General features: G+C 51.3%; 1 protein-coding gene across 1 annotated transcript; it reads left to right on the plus strand.

Moving 5' to 3' along the window:
* The first annotated feature begins 2,411 nt into the window (after window positions 1-2,411).
* RPN1 (ribophorin I) lies at window positions 2,412-9,748 on the plus strand. The gene is made up of 10 exons (XM_031607809.2): window positions 2,412-2,692; window positions 3,006-3,070; window positions 4,394-4,700; window positions 4,907-5,116; window positions 6,057-6,249; window positions 6,578-6,677; window positions 6,925-7,063; window positions 7,255-7,374; window positions 7,834-8,079; window positions 9,149-9,748. Exons 1-10 carry the CDS (start codon window positions 2,450-2,452, stop codon window positions 9,329-9,331), a joined length of 1,806 nt encoding a protein of 601 aa, XP_031463669.2. The 5' UTR covers window positions 2,412-2,449; the 3' UTR covers window positions 9,332-9,748.
* Window positions 9,749-16,558: the final 6,810 nt, after the last annotated feature.

The following is a 16,558-nucleotide window of genomic DNA, read 5'->3' on the forward strand; positions in this document are numbered from 1 at the left end:
GGGGCGCTTGGGCGCCCCCTGGCGGCGGGATGCGGACACAAAGAAATGGCGGGCGGCGAGCACTGCAGAGCTGGGCCAGGCTGAGGGGCATGGCCACGGAGCAGGGCAGGCTGAGGGACGTTAGCCATAGAGCTGAGCAGGATAGCAGCCTCTCTGCGCTGCTGGCTCTGCGGAAAGGCAGAATTTGACATTTCAAGCCAAGATTTGTACTCTGTCCTCCTTATGCCTTCTCTGGCTTTGCAGGACCCAATCTGCCAAAGGCATTTTCAAGTAGGGGTGTGATGCGAAGGGCTGGATTACACGTTAAAAGTGGTTTGAATGTTGTGTGTTATCGGCCCCTGTCAGCACTCGGAGGTTTGTTAGTGGCAGCTGTGATCACACCCTGATTTTCTCATATAATCAAACTTGCTCTCTCCAAAGCATGGTCTGATCCTGCAACAAAACCCAGACCCAGCCAAACTGAAGCCATCTCTTCAAGTGGGCAACATCTCCTCTGCTCAGGCATTTCACCTGCTTGTGTAGTAAATTTCTTCTACAGGCAGACCGCCAGTGCTCATCTGTAGCCATTTCAGTTACATTTCTAGTAAGCATTAAACATCCAATCAAAAAAATTCCTACTTTTTGTACAGATAAAGCACCCTTTAGCATTGTCTCTGTGATAGCAGGACACATTTTCAGGGCTTATGAGCACAGGGCAGCAGCTGAACCCCAAACAGCCCCTTCCAGCCCCACCACTCCTGAGCCCGAACCAGGAATCACAGCATGTTTTCCTTGGCAAAAGCTGTGCATGAGTTGTGCTGACTAGCTGAAAAATGAGGTTGTAAAAATAACAAAATAGGAATTTTTTTTTTTCCTTTCTTCTTTTTCCCCAGCTGTTTTTCAAGGGCCTTAGCAAGGCTAAGTAACCTCAGCTGTCAGTTAGCCAGATCCTACCTACAGCCTCAGGGCTGGGACTGCAAAACCTCAGTGGGTCTGGGGCTGATGGAGAGAGAGGAATGCTCTTTGCATCCCCCTGGCAGACTGCTCTTGCCCCTCAGGCTCAGCAGATGCTGGGCTGGCACCAGTTCCATCCCCTCCCAGTGCTCCGTGTCCCTGAGGGTGACACACTTTCCCTGCACCACATTCTTTGCAGATGGCAGAAGAGCTGAGCTACCCAGCTGGGACATGGGGACCAGCTACGGACAAGGGATGCTGGCCCTGCAGCCTGAAACAATTAGTGTGCAGCATCTGGCCATGGCCCTGCAGCACTTCTCATGTTTAAACCCAGCCTCTCCCTTCCTGCTTGAGCAGATGTAATCAGCAAACCTGGCCAGGGTTCCTCTGGTGCCTTCTGAGAGCATTAACTCAGCACAAGTAGCTGTAGCCTGGCACCACGTTATACCACATCCATACCGGGTGCAGGAAAGCAGTGAGGGGGGCCTGCAAGCAAAACCTGTCCTGCAAGCAAGAATTCTAAAAGCAGTGGCTTTTCAGCCTTAGGATAAATTTAGACGATGTGGTAGAGCTGGGAGCAGATGCTACACAGACTCAGTATGACTCAATTACCACACTCAGGAATGGATCTGAGCACGGGGTGAGCGTATCACAGCCTGACTCAGAGCTCTCTGGGGTCTGGGACGGGTCAGGTTTTGAAATGTCGTGTTTGCCAGCTAGCTCAGAGCCAGGATCTGGGCCGAATCCCACTTTTGGCCCTGGATATAACAACTGAAACCCAATTATCTTCAGACACAATGGAATGTGTATTATTTCTTTCCTTCCAATTGCCAGGAGAAATCTCCCTGAGGGAGGGAGGGGAAATAAAGGCAGTCTGGAGTTCATTTACTCCCTGTGACACAGAGGCTGGGGTTGGAGGAAGGGCCGGGACAGCTGCTCCTGGAGAGGACACTTCCACACAAAACCCACACGGACACCCAGAGGGAGCCCTAAAATGCAGCAGCGCTGTGCAAAGCCTGGATCAGAGCCAGCAGTGTGCTTCAGAGGTGATGCTGTTGGGAACATAACGCAGCAAGAAACATCCCACTTTGTTTCAGCACTGCCAAGGGGCTGCGTGACTCCAGTTCCAAACTCATGTAGGAAATCCGCTTCCGATCCGACCCTTGGCAACCTCAGCCCAATTCAGAGCATTATCTCTGCAGCTCACAATATAATAAACCAAGGTCAGGGCCTGAAGCACGTGATGAGAACACGCACAGCCCGTTGTCCCGCGGGGCTCACAGCCACAGCAATCGCGGCAGACGGCACCGCTCTCTGCTTTTCTCTGCCACACGTACAGCACAAAGCACCACGCCTCCAGCCCCGCCTTTCTACTCAGGCATTCGCACGGCCACCTCTCCCGCCGGGGACCTCACGCGCTGCTGGGCGCCGCCATCGCGCGTCTCCCGTCGCGCTGGGCGCCGCCATCTTGTGCCCTCCCCGTACAGCGCGGGCGCCGCCATCTTGTGCCCTCCCCATGCACGCGTCGGCCATGGCGGGGCTGCGTTGCCGCCTGCTCCTCTGCCTGGCGGCCGTGTGGGCCGCCGCCGCCGACCTGCAGCTGGAGGAGGCGCGGCGCACCGTGGACCTGAGCACGCACCTGGCCAAGGTGTCGGCCGAGCTCAGCCTGGCCAACGCGCCGGGCGGCCCCGCCGCCTCCTCCTTCCTGCTGGCGCTGGAGCCGGGCCTGGAGCCGCGCCTGGCCTACCTGGGCGTGCAGGTGAGTGCGGGAAGCGGCGGGGAGCCCCGCGAGTCGGGACGGCCGCGGCACGGCGCGGCACGGCGCTGCAGGGACACGTCGGCACAGCGCCGCGCCCCGGGGCCGCCCCGCCGGGACGGGACACGTCGGCAGCGGGACGACCGCCGCCGCGATCGGGAGGAACGGCGGGCTGAGGAGCTCTGGGCAGCGGGAGGGCGGCGGGTGCTTTTTGTCAGCTTCTGGGGAGCGTCCCCTGAAAAGCCGCGTCTGGGGGCTGAGCTGGCTGCCTTCGCTGACTGAAAGGGCGGCGATTGATCGGTGTGTTCTGGGACAGGTGAAGGGCGAGGAAGAGGAGGAGAACATCTTGGAAGTGAAAGAGACGAAAGTGAAGGGGAAAAGGTGAGTGTCACCCTCAGAGCACTGTACCTGCAGTTACACATCTGGGCTGCGGCGCCGTGCTCAGGGTGAGACGGAGGTGCTCTACAGCTCTGTGCACGGGCACAGCCCTGCGGTCTTGTTGCTGAGAAGACGTGCTCTGTGCTGACTGCTGAGGAGCACAAGCAGCCAGGCCCAGGTCCTGCTGCCCACAGGCCCTGTGAGAATCACAAAATCGTTAACATTGGATCATCCATTCAAACCATCAGCCCATCACCACCGTGCCCGCTCAACCACGTCCCTAAGTAACATCTCGTTCCTTCATTAAAGAACATCAGGTGGGAAGAATTTTAGCTACAGTAATGCCTTTTGGGGCCTCAGATGATTGGCAGCGATAACGACAAATTAGAAGTGCTCTTTGGCTGCGTCCCCATGCATTGTTCTTAGTCTGTGATATGGAAAGTAACACAGTGTGTGGGGTACTGCAGTCCCTGCTGCAGGGACAGAGAACACTGTCTAGTGCCTGGGGCTCTGCTCTGCCAACCTTGGGATGCTGTGCATGGGTTGTAAGGCAGGGCCAGCACATGATTTCTAAGCCGTGCTGAGAAATAAAGGATCTTTTTAAAAGTGGGTCAACAGTGCAGTGCTGATGAATATTAAGGGGATGGTAGCTGTGCAGTTACATTGGTCAGGTGGATCAGGGTTCCTGATAGCAGGAAGCCTCACGTTATTCTGCATGTGGGACACCAGGCATGGCGTGAAGTCCACATGTTGCTCACATCACCTCAGTCCATCTGGTACATACTTAGCAGTTTGGTGAAACCTCAGTCCGTTCTGTAGTACCCCATTCCAAAACTGTGCTCATTTTCTAACAGTACCTTGGTTTCAGCTCCTGTGGGCAAAAGCTGAAAATAAAGATTTGGTGGAACATGTTCAGAAGACAAATTATAGACATCTCAAACACATTTGCACATGCTGTTTCTGATTCATATTATTCTTGTCATCTGGAGAATGGGAAAATGCCACTGAAGCATGCATTATAGATGCAGAACTAGAGACAGGAGCGTAACACCCTTCCATTCCCAAAATGATACCCAGATATCTGGGAAAGAGGCTATAATTGTGCCTGAGCACAATTCATCCTGTGTTTCCTCTTGTCCTGCCCTCTCAGTACAGAATAAGCTCAGCCTCTTGAATGAGGCCTCTGAGAAGCAAATACAACATTGTCCCCAGTCGCATACCGTATATCCAATACAGAATCTCAGGTGTTTCCATGCAGGGGATCTCACAGAGGGTTGGATCTGATTGTTCTCTTGGGGAGATCTCACTGCCTCTTCTTCTTTGCAGTGGGAAGTTTTTCTCTGTGAAGCTGCCATCTCCTCTGGCACCTGGGGCCAAGATCCGTGTCTCTGTCGAAATGGTTTTCACGCACGTCCTGCAGCCCTACCCCACTCACATTACCCAGAGCGAGAAGCAGTTTGTGGTCTTTGAAGGAAATCACTACTTCTACTCTCCGTACTTCACCAAGACCCAAACAACTCGTGTCAAACTGGCTTCAAGGAACGTGGAGAGTTACACCAAGCTGGGGAACCCTTCCCGCACAGAAGACATGATTGAGTATGGTCCCTTCAAGGACATCCCTCCATACAGCCAGGTAAATGCCTGCACAGAGAGATTGTGACCGTGGCACCCACTATCCTGTGTAGACTGGGCTGGGGTGGCTCAAGTCTTCCCATAGAAACAACTTCTACCTCTGCAGAGTTTGTTGAGGAAGTTTCTCTTGGGGACATAGAGACCCATGATTGGGAGGGGAGGTTGCTCCTCACTTTGGGTCAGTCACTTGCTTTCTCTTCCTGCTAGGACACTCTGAAGGTGCACTATGAAAACAACAGTCCGTTCCTGACCATCACCAGTATGACCCGAGTCATTGAGGTGTCCCACTGGGGAAACATTGCGGTTGAAGAGACAGTTGATTTAAAGCACACGGGAGCAGTGCTGAAAGGGCCCTTCTCCAGATATGACTACCAGAGACAACCAGACAGCGGAATCTCTTCTGTCAAATCTTTCAAGGTTGGCATTTTGCATCACCTGTACATACCATGGCTTCTTCCTCATATCCCTAGATTTAAATATATAAATAAATAAATACCCAGTTCTGAGTAATAAGGGATTATTAAAGCTCTCATCTGTTTTCAGAGAAGGATCATTCCAAAAAGCCAAAAGTGACTTTTGGAAATTGGAGGTTATATGCCTTATTACATCTGGTGGCCAAAGAAACTGTGTATGCCAGGCATGTAACGTGTCTCTGCGCTCTTAATCCTCCAGTCTCAAGAACTGTCTTAAACCCCTTAATCACATGCATTAACAGTTCCGGTTTCCTGTTTTCACTGTACAAGGGCCTTTCATCCTTTCCCCACCCTCCTGTTTTCAGAGTTGCCTTTTCTATCATAGCACGTTGAGCAATAATTGGAAACTCACCCATCCATTCCTTGATCATAAAACACTTAACAAAAGTTAAAGCTGTGGCTCTGCTAGCCAGATATGAGAAAGTATTTTATGTCTTCATCTGAACCAAAACCTTCCTCACTGCTTGAGGCCTCCAGAATTGATTGATGTAATTCTGCAAGCCAGAATGCAGCCAAACAGAAATCTCATTTTGCTGTGCATAAACCAGCAAGCTCAGTGAGCTAGGAGCAGTGAGCTGGAGTGAAAAGAGAATTGCTGTTCTGGTAGGTGCGATGAAATCCCTTGCTGTCTGGAATATTTGAAACCGGGCTGGAGAAAGCTCTGGTTTTCCACTTTCACTTATAGGCCAGGTGAATTGAGTACTGACAGTCACTTCAGTGACTGATCACTTGGAATACCACAATTTTACTTTAGTGCTGAATGGCATTTTGTTGATTCATGTGGGAGCACTGTTTTCTGGTGCTTAACAGCTGCTGCTGGTTTTGCCAGTTCCACTGAACCTAACTCTTAGTTGAGGAACTGACTGTTGCTTCTCTTCACACAGACCATTCTCCCAGCTGCTGCTCAGGATGTCTATTACAGAGATGAAATCGGAAACATCTCCACCAGCCACCTCCTGGTCCTGGATGATTCTGTTGAGATGGAGATCCGTCCCCGCTTCCCACTTTTCGGAGGATGGAAAACCCATTACATCATTGGCTATAACCTGCCAAGCTACGAATACCTCTACAATCTTGGTGGGTGGTTTGGGCAAAGGGAATAAGAAATCTTTTCCTCTGCATTTAAAGGTGGTTGCTGTACAGCAAACAAATGCAAAGCCATGGTATGCTGTACCTTAGCAATTGTTGCTAGGAGTTATTTCTAGAATATGCAAATCCATCCCTCTTTTCTGCACTTCCTACATGTTTTTGGAGACATCTGTTTAAAACGTATTTGAGTGAGCTAGTGCCCCCTGCTGCATGATGCATCTGTCTGACTTCTGGTTTTGCTTCTAATAGGAGTTGAGCTTCAGGCTTGCTCCTTGTTCTTTGAAACGTAACCACTCCATGGTCTGCACTCTCCTAGGTGATCAGTATGCCCTGAAAATGAGATTTGTGGACCATGTGTTTGACGAGCAAGTTACAGATTCTCTGACTGTCAAGATCGTACTGCCAGAAGGTGCCAAGTAAGTACCATTACTCCTGGTTTGTTGCTATAGGAGATGCTGTATTGGTAGCAGTTATTGTGACTGCTCTGATAGCCTGAAGACAGTGAAACAGCATAGTGACTATACATGTAGAGACCTTGGAACACAGCTTTGCTTCCTTCTAGAGTGTTACTTAAATTGCATAACTGGCCTTGTGCTGGAGTCCACAAGTTGACCAGCCACGTCCTAGCATAGACTCACACAGGACTGTCTGCTTTATCCACAGGAATATCCACGTGGACAGCCCCTATGAAATTAATCGTGCTTCAGATGAGCTTCACTACACATACCTGGACACTTTTGGACGCCCAGTTATTGTGGCACACAAGAGCAACCTGGTGGAGCAGCACATCCAAGACATAGTGGTGAGCGTGGCTGCCCTGTGACGTTTGCCTGACCAGTTGGGCCTCCTCTGTATTCATCACGATGGCCAAAACATTCATGTTTGGTTTCAGAAATGAACTCCTTAACTGCACAGCTAGTTCTGCTGCTGCCTGAGGTGTTCTGTCCTGTGGTAATGTGGGTCACTGCTCAGTGTTTCAAACTTCTCTCATAGGTTCATTACACCTTCAATAAAATACTGATGCTGCAGGAACCCCTGTTGGTGGTTGGAGCCTTTTACATCTTGTTCTTCACTGTGATCATCTATGTGAGGCTGGATTTCTCCATCACTAAGGTGCTGTATGAAGAGCCCTTTGCAAACATTAATGGCTTACTCAGGCAGTGGTCAGAGATTTTTCATGCCAGTAATTCTTCCCAACTGTTCCCACTTGACGTTTAAGCAGATCCCTGTTTTTATACTCCCGCAGGGTTCAGTGTACTATGGCTAATCTGAGTTTTGCTCCCTGGATAAAAAAATGATTTGTCCCTGATAAACAAGGACATCTGCAAACCTTTCTGCAATTTTTTTTGCTTTTTTTTTTTTTTTTTTTTTTTTCCAAGCTCTTTGTTGGGCTGTGCTGAATTTCTGAAAGGTGCTTGGCCTAGTCAGTACTTGAACCATTTCTTAGCTGCTGTTAGTTGACCTAATTGCGAAGAGTGCCGTTGCTGTAACAGTCCTGTGGAACATAGCAAGCATGGCTTAATGCAGATCAAAGATAGGACTGCTTTGATCTTTTCTTCTGTCGTCTTCCAGGATCCAGCTGCTGAAGCTAGGATGAAAGTTGCCTGCATCACAGAGCAAGTGCTTACTCTGGTAAACAAGAGACTTGGGCTGTACCGTCATTTTGATGAAGCAGTGAATAAATACAAACAGTCACGGGACATCTCCACCCTAAACAGTGGCAAGAAGTCTTTGGAGACAGAACATAAGGCCCTGACAAGTGAAATAGCTGCTCTGCAGTCTAAATTGAAGACAGAAGGCTCTGACTTATGTGATAAAGTAAGAAATGTTAATTTTCTGAAGCTCTCCTGCTTTTGGCTCAGTCAGATATTTGAGCTGACTTTTAATATGGTGTTTAGTTTCTGCAGCTTATATCTTTCCCTCTCCCCTGCAAAAACTGGCTTGATCCCTGCCAGAGGGGGTGAAGATACATTATTTTTCTTTTTTTTTTTCCCCACTTGCAGTAATCTTGGTTATGCAGCCACATTGTTAAACAGCTGCTTGTGCTGTTTCTTAAGCAGCCCCTAAAACCTGCTGCATGGGTAGTGGTTTTGTAACACAGTCTTGATGCTCATTTTGCTCATTACAGTGACAATTGGCAAACACGGTAACTACCAACATCAGTTCTGACTCTACTGCTGACACCAGCCAAGCCAATATCGTCTCCCTAATCTCGTTTTCTTCCATGTATATGATTTGATGCCGATAGATTTTTCATAACATGATGATACATAAAATGATACTCCTCAGGGGATATTTTGCTGTACCATGTTGAAAGCTGCAGTACAGAGAGCACACCTCACTGCATCTGCTATATTTCAGAACTTACCTGGAACAGCCACCTAACCTTAAGCAGGGGATGTTTTAATCACTAAGGTCCATTCAAGCAACAGACACTTTTCTTAATCTCTTATTACCTGAAGGGGTAGCTCTGTCATTATAGAGCTGCTTCTCGCACACCATTGACATTAACTGCAGGAGCACATCTTCCAGCTGTCATAGTGGTGATATAGCTTAAAGCCTTTAAAACTCATCATTAAGCACTCTTTAACAGTCATTGCATCTGTCTCCTGCCAGTATGGCTCCTGGGTCCTTAGTGCCCTTTTATATCTGCACTGCTTAATTATCCATTCATGAGATGTTCCTCATAATGTGTTGGCAGGAAGAGGCAACAGCTCAGGAGGCAACATGCAGGGTTTGGAGACATTTCTATTTAACACTGACTTCATTTTTCGCTGTACCTCAGTCATCTCTTCTATTGCAACTTCACTATAGGGATGTTGAGGAGGGTTTTTTTTTTTTTTTTTTTGTCTTCTCTAATGTTCCTTTTGTTTTTTACTCCTGTAAGGTAAGTGAGATTCAGAAGCTGGATGGCCAAGTCAAGGAGCTCGTTTTGAAGTCCTCGGTGGAAGCTGAGCGGCTTGTAGCTGGCAAGCTCAAGAAGGATACATACATTGAGAATGAGAAGATGCATTCCAACAAGCGTCAGGATCTGGTTACCAAAATTGACAACATCCTTGACGCGCTGTAACTCTCCAGTATAGCAGTCAGGTGAAGGGGAGAGGTGTGAAAGAAGATGAGAAGCCTGGGAGTAGATACACTTTGAGCCAAAACTCCTTCCCAGAAAAATTAAGGAAAAAAGTTGATGTGAAACATATCTGCAAGTATGTTTTATTTTTAGATTGTTCCGTCGAGCCTGTCTGCTCAGCAACATCTGCTGTGCAAGGGACCACAGCATCATGCTGTTTGGCTGGTAACAGGGTTTCTTTCCTAGAAGGGAGACTCAGGCTGGTGACAGAAGTCTCCCACTTTCAGTTTTCCCTACATAGATGTGCCCCGATCAAGCTGACACGGCCAGCCAGTCTGAGCACCAACATGCTCATGGCAAATCAAAATGTTGTGTCTCCAGAAAGAATAAAAGAACCCTTTGTTCTACTTTGAGATAAAACTGCCACTGCCTTGCCTTTCCATGGTGGGACAGGGAGGGGAGGGTGAGGTGCTGGGTGTTTCCATCCCTGCCTGTAGTCCAGGAACACAAAGCTCTGCCACCCTGCACAGCCCTGACTGAGGTAGGAGAGCCAAGCCCTGCTTTCCTAAATTTAGGCAAAAGGAACAAAAACTTACAGCACACTGCTACTCTGCAGCTGGGCACACCCCAGCCCTTCCAGATCACTGGTACTGCCTGTCGCTTCCCTGACAGGTCCACTCTCCATGATGAAGTGCAGTCCTCTGCTAAACAAACACTTTTTCTTTCCCAGAGCTTTTTTTCTTCCCTGCTGAGAGGGCACATGTTTTTAGCAGGCCTCAGTAGCATCAGTGAACTCCAGTTTCAGCTCTTGCTGTTGCCCAGGGCTCCTGGGCTGGTGCCTGAGGAAGCAGCTGGCTTTCAAGGTGCCAATTAGTGCATACTTATTTCCCTTTTTAAAAAACATTGGGCAGAAGAGGAAAGGGAGAAGGAGAGCTTCACCACACCTATGGTAATTGCACCTGGCCCCACATCCTGCCCAGGGGCTTTTCCAGGCCCCAGACAAACAGAACTGGAGCACAAGGAGTGAGCTCAGCTCAGGGCTTCTCAGGCTGCCTGACAAACAACTAAATGCCCAGTAAATCATCATTAATCCATAATGCCAAAATATACAGGGGATGAGGAAGTACCAGCAGCTCCTAAAGCCAGACAGGACTGCCTGTTGCATCTGAGGTGTTGTAATCAGGTCCAGGCGATGGAAAAGATGATCAAACTGCTGATCTGAGAGGTATCGTTGATTTCTTATTTCCCCTTTGAAGGGAAAGACAGTACCACTCTTCCTGCCCTGATCCCTCCCAGCAGCCTTGTCCCTGGTGAGTACAGCAGTCTGTCACACCCATCACATTAAAAGTCTGTGGGGGCACACTGTGTCTGTCCCTTCTTCTCCCATGAGCTCTGCTTGATCACTGCCATGGCTCAGCCCTTGTACCTGCTGGGTAGCTTCAGATCCTGCATGTTAAAGGAAGCTTTGACTGCAGAGATGGCTGCTATAAATAGGGATGAATGCAGACAGCCACAGAAAAAGAGGTCTCTGGTCCCTGAGGAGAGCTGCCCCAATTCCAGTGTCTGAGGATAAAGTGGCCACTAGAACAAGCAATACTTTGCTGTTCTACATTCTGCTGCCCTCCTTGGGAAGCTGCTGCCTCTGGTGCTGTGCAAACCCAGTGCTGCTCCTTGAGCCAACTCTTGTACATGGAAAGGGCAACCCCAGGCAGGTGGTCCAGAGTTAGGCTGTGTGTGTAGCCCCTAGGCTGCTAGGGAGCCACAGCATGGAGGCACCCTGTGCCCTAAAGCATGCAACCTCACAAAATAGGACAGCTGAGTTTCCACAACCTGTGACCATAGCCTACAGCAGCACGTATATCGTAAACATCCCCCACAATCATTCAGCAGCAGAGTGACCTAGAAATCAGAGCAATTTCTGGATTCCTGCAAACTTACTCCTGACAATACACTAGAAAAGGAGAAAGAAAAAATAAAACAGCACCTACTGGGATCTCAGAGTCTGGAGAAGAGCTGGAGCAGCAGCACCTGATGGTAGCAATTAGGTCAACTAGGGCTGCAGCTGTTTGTCAAGTTTAAAGGGAGAGGCCTCCAGCCTGAGAGGTGGGGTCAAAATTAATCTAAATTGTTTTGCAAAAGCCCTATTGCACGTGGGTTTCCGGCTAGCAGATCCTGCACCTGGTGGCTGACGTTTCTCACATGCTGCTGAAGAAGCAGTCCTTATCAGGAGAGGGATCAAGGAGCTCAATCTCTCTGCTGTGTGGCTCAGATTGTACTTGCTTTCCTCCTGCACTCACTGTGTCCTTTACTGCTGCCAACTCAGCCACAGCCATTGTCCACTCTGCCACCAGGATCCACCTGAGCTGTTGTTTTCCAAGGGTATCCCTTATTTCTTCCAGGCTTGGCTGCTTATCAAATGCACAGAGCTGGAGCCAACAAGGTTCCCAAAGCATCTCAGTCAGCACTGTGCAGGGAGGAAGGCATTGCTAGGGAAGAATCCAGGGAATTTAGGCATGAGGATTCCTGGGATTCTTTTCTTCAGCTGTGCTTGAGACATCTTACATGAGGCATGGGGAGTCCCAGGTGGAGTCTCTGGCTGATGGAGAAGACCTCTGTTGTCCTGCTGCAGCAGAGCTGGGCTTTTTCTATGCCACACAGAAACTTTTCTGGGCTAGGAATTTCACTTAGAATCATAAAATCATAGAATCATAGAATTACTCAGGTTGGAAGGGACCTCAAGGATCATCAAGTCCAACCGCAGCCTAACCATAGTACCCTAACTCTAACAACCCTCTGCTAAATCATATCTCTGAGCACCACATCCAAACGGCTCTTAAACACATCCAGGGACGGTGACTCAACTTGTGATCTTATTCAGAGCAAATTGCCTGGGGAGGCTGTGGGGAATTCGGAGACATGTGACAGGGGAATTGCAGAGCAGCAGAAGGAAAATGAAAGCTTGGATGAAGGAGCATGTAGATCCTGCAGCAGATTAGCATCTCATGGGTGATCAAAGCTGAACTCCGCTGGGACTCTGATTAGTTTTGGTCCTATGCAGAATGTGGAACCAAAAGGTTGGAAGGGCTGCTATTTGCCTCCACAGGAAAGGGAACAACACTAAGAGAGAAGGAAAAAAGAGTGTGTTGAAGAAGGAAAAGGAAACCACACAAACACAAGATTTGCCAGTGAAAGCGAGCAGCCATGATTTCAGGTCACTGGCTCAGCACAGCCGCTGCCTGGCAGGGTGGCACTGGGCTGCCCATGCTGCATGCTGGGCCCTGCTGTCCCCTGGGCCCTGCTATCCCCCCTCTGCCCTTAACACTGCTGCAGGACACCTGGTGCTGCTGCACTGCTGTGTCCCAGAGGATATCTTTTCCCTATTTGTCTCTGCTCTCCCAGTCTGCCCCAGCCAGCCGCCAGTGTGCCCAGTACAGAGGATGCTCAGCACCATCCAGTGCAGAGCAATGACCAGGAGAGCACTGTGAGTGCTTTGGGGCTGCTGCTACATGAGGACAGGCAGTGTGTGCTGCTCCTGCTCCCCTGCCATCGTGGTGCGGCCCACATCCCAGTGCACAACAGTGTTATGATGGAGACCAGCGTCCTGATGGATGATGACGTGCTAAAATGGTGGGATGGAGGATGACCACCTAAAACGGTGTTTTAATGGAAGATGACATCCTGGCAGAGGTAGCACCCGGAGGCCACATCCAGACTGAACAGCAGCACCAGGAGGGAAGGCAGAAGGCCGGTGAGGCAGCTGGGACCCGCAGCAACACCGCCATGGCACCACGCTGCCATCGCCACCACTAGAGGCCGACAGCGCCCAGGCAGGCCATGCTGCCATGGCAACCACCCCATCCCACCATCACCTCACCCCACAGCTTGGTGGTGCCATTGCTGCACGGCCCCTGAGGCGGATGGCAGCAAGCATCTTCTTTTCTTCTATTTTTTTTCTTTTTTTTCAATTTTATTTTTTCTTTCCCCTCCCGCTCCTCCTTATCCAATTTGTCTTCGAGGCTGACATGAGAGAAAACCCCAAATGACAGCGCCTGCCCGGCACAGTTTTACCACAGTATCCTGAAAAAGGCATCTGGCGAGCTGATAGTGCAGGGGGGCTCCGGGCGGGAGCCCCGGCCGGAAGCACGGGCCCGGCGGCGGTTGCGGGGCCGATGCTTCAGCACGGGCAGCAAACAGGAAACTTCCCCGGCATGGGGAGCTCCTCAGGGTCTGCCCGGCTCTCCAGGCCTGGCCCTGTAGCCCTGACCTCACCTGGGCCACCACAAGCCCCCCGCCGCTCTTAGCCCTCTGAACCAGCCACGTGAGCACATGGTGCCAGGCCCTGAGCTGTGCTTGGAGGCGCTGCCTCCTCCTGGGGGCTGTGCGTGTGGAGGCTGCAGGGCTCAGTGGGATGGCGTGGGCCTCGCCTGCCATGGTGGCACAAACCTGTCTTTGATGCTTACAACTTGGGGACTTCCCCAGCAAACGCTCCCTGTGTGACCCCACGCGGTGCCCAGCCCGTCTCCCAGTGTACCCAATGGCACTGCTGCACCAGGAGGCTCTGGGGGACGTGGGGACATCCTCCTAATGGGAACATGAAGGCTGTGTTGGTTGGTAGCCCGTGTGGCAGGGCCGCGGGTGCAGAGCATCTCCCGGCCAGCAGGGATGTGGCTGTGCTGTGCTTGCAGCCACCGGCTGCAGAGAGCTGAGCTGAAAGCTAAGAGAGACCTCAGGGAGGCTCTCAGTGTGCTGTGGGACATTGAAAGGAAGGGATCCTCTGCTAGCACCTCTCAGAGCACACAAGAAGGCAGCAGAGGAATGACGAGCACATGGTGAAAGCAGTGCTGCTTGTCATATCAATCCTTCCTCATTGAGGGATGCAGACATCGGTCTGGGCATGGGGCTCCAGGCACTTCTCGCCCTCTGGTTCTTAACCTGGGTCCAGGTCCTGCTGGGCTGAGTCATGGCCAGAGAATGTGGCATCCCAAATGTTCTTTCAGGGTGTAAGTCTCCTGCTCACTGCTCACAGAGCAGCCTCACAGTGGTTTGGAGAAGGGAGGGGGTAGGGGATGCTCAGCATCTCTTTGGTAAAGTCAACATGCTTTTATTGTGATCTTTGGCACCTTTGGAAAATCCTATAGGCTGGGGAGGATGTACTGAAAGAGCAAATCCAGATGGCATGTGTTAGCAGGAGGCAAGAAGGACAAGCTATGAGCTCAGGCATGGAGGAGCAAGTACCATCACCGAGGGGTGAGTTACGTTGGTGCTACAGGGTATAAGAGAAGCAGAGTGACCATCCTAATAGAGCTCACTGTGCTGGGGCTGCTGCTTGGGATGTGTAAAACATGGCTTCTAAAAAAAAGGAACTGGCAGGACAGAGCTGCAGAGGGACTCAGCATTGTCCCAGTAAAGTGGAGCAGAGCTGAGAAAAGGGAGACACTAATTACTTGCTACCACACATGAACAAATCTCCCCTCTCTGAGCGAGGATATGGATCTCCAGCAGGCAGCTGGATGCAAAATCCTCTTTGTTTTATCCCTGCCAACAGCCTGGAGCATCATGGCAAAGGGAACAGCATTGCCTCAGGGGGAGCAAGGGCAGAGTACACGAAGCAGCCAGCTCTCTCCTTGGGAGCATACAGAGTGGAGGAGGATGTCCTGTGGGCAGTGACTCTGAGTTGCCCACTCTCCTTCTCTCACTGAGTCCTGCACCCACAATGTTCCCTGCTTTCGCTCACACAGGGCAGTGTCCAGAGCCAGCTCTGCCCGCTGGGCGTTGTGGCCTTGTCCCTGGGGCCTCCCTGTGCTAAAGGAACAGAGCAGGCAAGCACCTCCATCAGCCCCTGGAGGATTTGCCGTTCCCTGCTCACAAGCTCTGTTGCTGCTGCTGCTGCCCTGCAGGGATGGCTGCTTGCAGCCGGCCCTGGGTGCTGCACATAAACCAAACCCTGCAACAATCCCAGCCCGAGCTCCCGCGGGGCAATCACGCAGCTCCCGCGCAGCCCCATGGATCTTCTTGCCCCGCAGTGAGGCTGGCAGCCACCAGGTGTCCCTGCAAGCCCACGCTTGGGTTGCCTCATTCGGCAGGGATGGGGATCGGGCCGGGCAGAGGAGACCGTCACCCTGCAGAAAGGAGGGCTGGAGAGAAGCACCGCTGGGCTCACTGGAACTGATGGAGCAAATCCATGGAGCAAATCCATGGAGCAAATCCCCCCCCTACCCGCAAAGGCTGAGGACTGCGGGGACCCTGGGGAAGCGGGCAAACCTGGCCTAGGCAGAGTCCCACAGAGATGTGCAGTGATGTGATGCTTCAGGCAGCAAGCACTGCCGATGGAGGGCACGTTCCTCACCTGCAGAGGTGGGACACTGATGGGACATGGGCTGGCTGCACACCCTTTGTCCCCTCCTCTCTCCATGAAGGCTGCAGGGGGTGATGCAGACCTACAGATGCAGCAATACTGGGAAAAGCAGCATCAGCCCCTCACATGCTCCTGTATCTGTTTGAGCACTGTCTGACTTAGTTTCCTCTCCTCTGACAATCAGACATTAATCTCCCTCTCCTCGCTGTCCTGGTCACGTTCATTTTTATCACAGTTCCGTTAGTGCCAGGCTGAGCTTTCCGGGCGCTGGCGGGGCCCTGGGGTGCTCCTTGTGCCAAACCCCACCATCCTCACAGCCAGCAGCCGCCCCGCTGAGCTCCTCACCACATCAGGATACAGAGCCCTGCAACCAATTCCGGACAGGCTTATTTCAGCCTTCTGGTCAACCGCAAGCATGGGGGGTTTCACAAACACGGTGTGCCAGCCAGGGTGCACTGGGGCCTGGCCCTACAGCCCAACTGATGTTCCGGATGCTCCGTGGGACCACAACAGCAGTGAGATGCCCCCCAGAACCAGAGGTGCTGCTGCTGGATGCCTGAGGTGTGCTGTATCTCTCCAACTCCCAGCCTGGCTTGCAGCACTGCATCTCTTGCAGTGGGCTAGGCAGTGAGTTTCTACCTTCCCCCAGCAGCTTATGTGCACCCACAGCTCAGCACAGCACTACTACACTGACACAGCCATGCACAGGCCAGCTCCAAGCCCATGGGTTACCCAGAGTGGAAGAGCTGAGTGATGACATGCACTCGTGTTCCCTATGGCTTCATTCTCTATCACAGCTCACAAGTTATCACAGGGGAACAGAGGCTGTTGTTGCGTGCCACAGGGCAAAGCTGTGGTTTCAGCTAGGACCTGGG

This window comes from Phasianus colchicus, chromosome 11 (assembly GCF_987193195.1).
Source record: "Phasianus colchicus chromosome 11, bPhaCol1.hap1.1, whole genome shotgun sequence".
Classification (NCBI taxonomy): Eukaryota; Metazoa; Chordata; class Aves; order Galliformes; family Phasianidae; genus Phasianus; species Phasianus colchicus.

Bases quoted from the DNA above. Each gene is read 5' to 3' on its own strand.
- RPN1 (XM_031607809.2), top strand. From the start codon at position 2,450: ATGCACGCGTCGGCCATGGCGGGGCTGCGTTGCCGCCTGCTCCTCTGC. The intron at 6,250-6,577 runs GTGGGTGGTTTG...GCACTCTCCTAG, and splicing joins CGAATACCTCTACAATCTTG to GTGATCAGTATGCCCTGAAA. The intron at 7,064-7,254 runs GTGAGCGTGGCT...CTTCTCTCATAG, and splicing joins AGCACATCCAAGACATAGTG to GTTCATTACACCTTCAATAA.